The sequence below is a fragment of the Orycteropus afer genome, unplaced genomic scaffold (genome assembly GCF_000298275.1).
Source record: "Orycteropus afer afer isolate SDZICR_OR568_19922 unplaced genomic scaffold, OryAfe1.0 scaffold00376, whole genome shotgun sequence".
NCBI classification, from domain to species: Eukaryota; Metazoa; Chordata; class Mammalia; order Tubulidentata; family Orycteropodidae; genus Orycteropus; species Orycteropus afer.
In genome coordinates, this window is record NW_006921963.1 from 1,849,847 (window position 1) to 1,854,097 (window position 4,251).

A 4,251-nucleotide genomic window follows, 5' to 3' on the forward strand; every position below is an offset into this window, starting at 1 on the left:
GCAGCATGTCTGGCCTTGCAGTAATAGGCCTTGGTTTACTGCTGGTAATCCTGCCTTCCCCTTGTAGGGTTAGAGGAGGTCAGAACATGTGGCCTCCTTGTAGTTTTAGCACTGACCTAGGGCCAATTAGTTCATCTTTCTGTGCCTCAATTTCCTCATCTGGGAAATGGATCAATGGTGTCATTCTCACAAGGAGAAGAGGGATGGCAGGGTAGAGTGGAAAGAAGCCAGAACAGGGATTCAGGATACCTGACTTGAGCTGAGATTAAGGCAAGTTCCATGGGGTCACCTCAGGGATGCTGTCCCTTCTCTGGGCTTCAGTTCCTTCATCTAAGAAAGAAGTCCATTAGGATGGCTTCACTGGAAGTAGGGATATATTCTGGACTCCTCACTAAGAACTAGACATCTGGAGTCAGGCAATGTTCCATTTGTATTTTTCTACTGTTTTTCTTATGCAAGGCTTGAACTTATCTCCTAGTTCTTATTCAAAGTCTACACAAAGTTGGTTGTTGTAGTGGACATCTGTAGGGTTTGCTTGCCCGGTGTCCACCCCTCTTCTCTCATAACAATACCTCAATTTTTCTTGGAGAAATCACACTACTCCCATCCGTGGTCCATGTTTGAGTGTGATTGTGACCCACATCTAAATTCAGCATAGTGCCTAAGGCATTTGACTGCTAACCAGAAGTCTGGCAGCTCAAACCCACCAGCCACTCCTCAGAAAGAAGGCTGGGCAATCTACTTCCATAGTGATATCACCTCAGAAACCCAAGGAGGAGTTGCTATGAGTAGGGCCCGACTCAATGGCACATAATAACAACAACAACAGCAGCAACAATGATTGGCTCAAGGATGGGTACAGGACCCAGTCTGAACCAATGAGAATCAGGTCCAGAGCTTTGTTTAGAACTCTTGGAAAGAGAGATTCTTTGACTCCGCTAGACTTGGCACCCTAAGGACATAAGCCTGGAACTTTCAGAGCTACCACATCTGCCTGCCTGAGAGTGTGGCCAGCCCAGAGGAGATCAGAGGTGACAGATAAGGAGCCCAAAATGTTCCTAATGGCATAATTGGAACCTCTGGATTCAGCTGTGCCTGAATTCAGTCCTAAACTTAAACTATTTGAATATATGATCCAATAATTCCCTTTTTGGCTCCAGCCACTAGCAATGGCTTTTCTGTCACTTGCAACCAGATGCAACACGGTCAATGGACTCCCTCTCCCAATCATGTTCTCTCTACCTCCAATAAACTCCCTCTCCCAATTACGGGAGAATCTGAGTGAACAGGGTGGGAGGGGAGTGCTGACATTAAGAGAGATTTTGCAATGACCAGAAGAGCAAAGGCATTTCATGGGATACATGCCTTGACCAAAGAAGGGCATCCTGGAGACAAAACAAGATGAGTGTATTGTCTGTTTCTCCTCCAGTCCTCTGGCTGCAAAAAGAAATAATAAAATCTCCCACATCATTGTCATCATGTTGATCTTTCTCTTCTTCTAAGTCATTTTTAAATTGCTCTCAAGTCCCTAAAGAGCTACAATTAGTAAAAGGAGGGAGCTGACAGTGGTAACAATGCCGACAAACTCTAAAAACCAAACTCACTCCCACTGAGTTGAATGCAACTCATAGAGATTCTCATTTGGTTTTCAAGGCTGTATATAAAACTTTATGGAAACAGAGTGCCCCGTCTTCTTTCTGCAGAGCGAGCAGCTGGTGGGTTTGAACCATTGACTTTTTGGTTAGCAGCCAAATGCCTTAACCACTACACCACCAGAGCTCCAGTAACAACGCCTAGAGCCCTTCAAGTCCTAGATGCAATCATCTGATTAGGTGATGCCCAAAGTGTAATTTTATGTAAGGCTAGGTGCTAACAAAATTAACTAACCTGCACCTCAAAAGTAGAAAATTACTCCTTTTTTTCAGTGCTCTGTCAACTCTTCTGCTTTCAATCAAGGAAAATGCCCAATTTAGTGCAGGAGGGACCAGTCCCTGCAGAAGGACATCATGCTTAGTAAAGTAGAGGGTCAGGGAAAAAGAGGAAGACCCTCAAGGAGGTGGATTGACACAGTGGCTGCCACAATGGGCTCAAATATAGAAACAATTGTGAGGATGGTGCAAGGCTGGGCAGTGTTTACTTCTGCTGTATGTAGGGTCACTATGAGTCAAACCGACTCAATGGCACCTCACAACAACCACAACAACAGTTTCTTCCAATTGTGATGTTGATGAAGAATATGGAATATACTGTGGACTGCAAGGAAAACAAACAAATTAATCTTCAATGAAATACAACCAGAATGATGCTTACAAGCAAAGATGGCAAGACGTTGGCTCGCTTTCTTTGAACACGTTACCAGGAAAGACCAATCACTTAAAAAGGACATCATCAGGGGTAAAGAGAATTTGTGCAGGTGAAGGAGGCCCTCAGCGAGGTGGATTGATACAGTGGTCGAAACAATGAACTGAAACATAGATAGCTATGGTCTTGAGGATGGTGCAGGACCAATGTTTTGCTCTGTTATACATAAGGTCACCATGAGTCACAGGCCAATTGATGTCAACTTACAACAACCAATCTCCTTTTTTAACTAAGAGGATAGGGGTCCTAGGCTCAGAGCCTTAGGCAGGCAACATACCCAGCTAGGCTTTAGTGACGTCTTTGCTTTTATTGTATTTACTTTTATGGTTACTGGTTTCCCATTTATAGTAATGATATCAACATCAGTTTTTAAATAAATATTTTAAGTAAAAAAATAAATGAATCATTATAGAGGAAAAAGTAATAGTGTCGATGGTGTTATGTTGGTGTTGGTGTGTGTTGTCAAGCCAATTTCAACTCACAGTGACCCTATAGGACACAGCAGAAGTGCCCCGTTAGGTTTCCTAGGCTGTAATCTCTACGGGAGCAGATGACCAGGATTTTCTCTCACAAAGCTGCTGGTGGGTTAGAATGGCCAACCTTTCATTAGCAGTCAAGGGCTTAACCATCGCAAAACCAGGGCTCAGATGTGGCTAAAATCGAGAGGACGATACAAGAAGGATTAAAATTTGGGAGACATTGTTTTAATTGAACTATGTCTGCACGCAAACTTTAGGTTTCTGCTCCAGACTTCACATCTGAACCCGTCCCCATCTGCCTTCTCCTCTCTGCCATATATTTCTTCTCGAATTCTCACAACTGCTGCTGAGAGATCGGGTGTAGAGTTAACAGGGTTGTAAGGAAGTACTCACAGGTTCTTAAAGGCATCCTCACGAAGGTCCCAAGGGAGCCTCTGTGTAATGTCTGGCTGGAGAAAGCTGCCTGAGGACCCTCTCAGGAGCCTGCCCAGGATTTCCACACACTCCAGGGCATTCAGCACCTGGAAACACCTCTCCAACGTGACGAGAAACAGGCTGCGGTTCACACCAGGGCTCTGCAAGGCTTGTTCCTGAATCTCTCCCAAGTCAATGATGATGTCCTCCAGCTCCTAAAACAATGAGAGACCCCAAGGTTGTCTTCAGAGCTGCCTCTCACTTTGAAAGCCCTTGGAGGGACCACACTTTGCAGCAGTGGAGAAATTTTTAACTAACACTACAGGGTTGCTATGAGTTGGAATCACTCAATGGCAATGGGTTGGGTTGGGTTGGGTTGGTTTAATACCATACTGCTATGTCAAACTTTCTAGAACTCTCCATTGCTTATAGCACAAAGTCAAAGACTTCACCTGCTTCACCCATACTAGGTAACTTCTGACTGTCCAGACACACTATGACTGTTGCACTTCAGGCCACTGCTCTAGTTGGAATTCACTTCCCATCTCCTTCTAAAAAAAATCTATAATCAAAAAAACCCCAAATTACTTGTTGTCAATTGACTCGTAGCAACCCCCTGTGTGTCAGAACAGGACCGCATTCCATGGGGTTTTCAATGACAGTGACCTTTCAGAAGCGTATGACCAGGTCTTTCTTCCATGGGTGGGTGTGAACCAGCAACCTTTCAGTGTGTAAGTGAGCACTTAACCATTTGTGCCACCCAGGGCCTTCTTAGAAATCCAACTCATCCTTTATGGCCAAGCTCAGTCATCACCTCCTTGGTGAAATTTTCTCTGTTCCCTTCTGAACTCAGCCAAAATGAGTCTCCCTCCACCATGTGCTCCCGGAGCATCTTCAATGAAACTCTACGATGCATTAAGATATTTATGTGCCTGTCTTCCTGCAAACTAGTGGTTTTCACTCCTGGCTACACACCAGATTCTTTTTTTTTTTTTTT

The 4,251-nt window shown here is 44.3% G+C and overlaps 1 protein-coding gene across 1 annotated transcript in view; it reads right to left on the reverse strand.

Moving 5' to 3' along the window:
- OTOA (otoancorin) overlaps positions 1–4,251 on the reverse strand; it is a 117,837-nt gene that overhangs the window by 100,166 nt on the left and 13,420 nt on the right. The window contains exons 7-8 of the mRNA XM_007953194.1: positions 3,234–3,469; positions 2,844–2,850 (exon numbers count right to left, since the gene is read on the reverse strand). Coding sequence (XP_007951385.1) covers positions 2,844–2,850; positions 3,234–3,469 — 243 coding nt within the window. The remainder of the gene's footprint in view (positions 1–2,843; positions 2,851–3,233; positions 3,470–4,251) is intronic.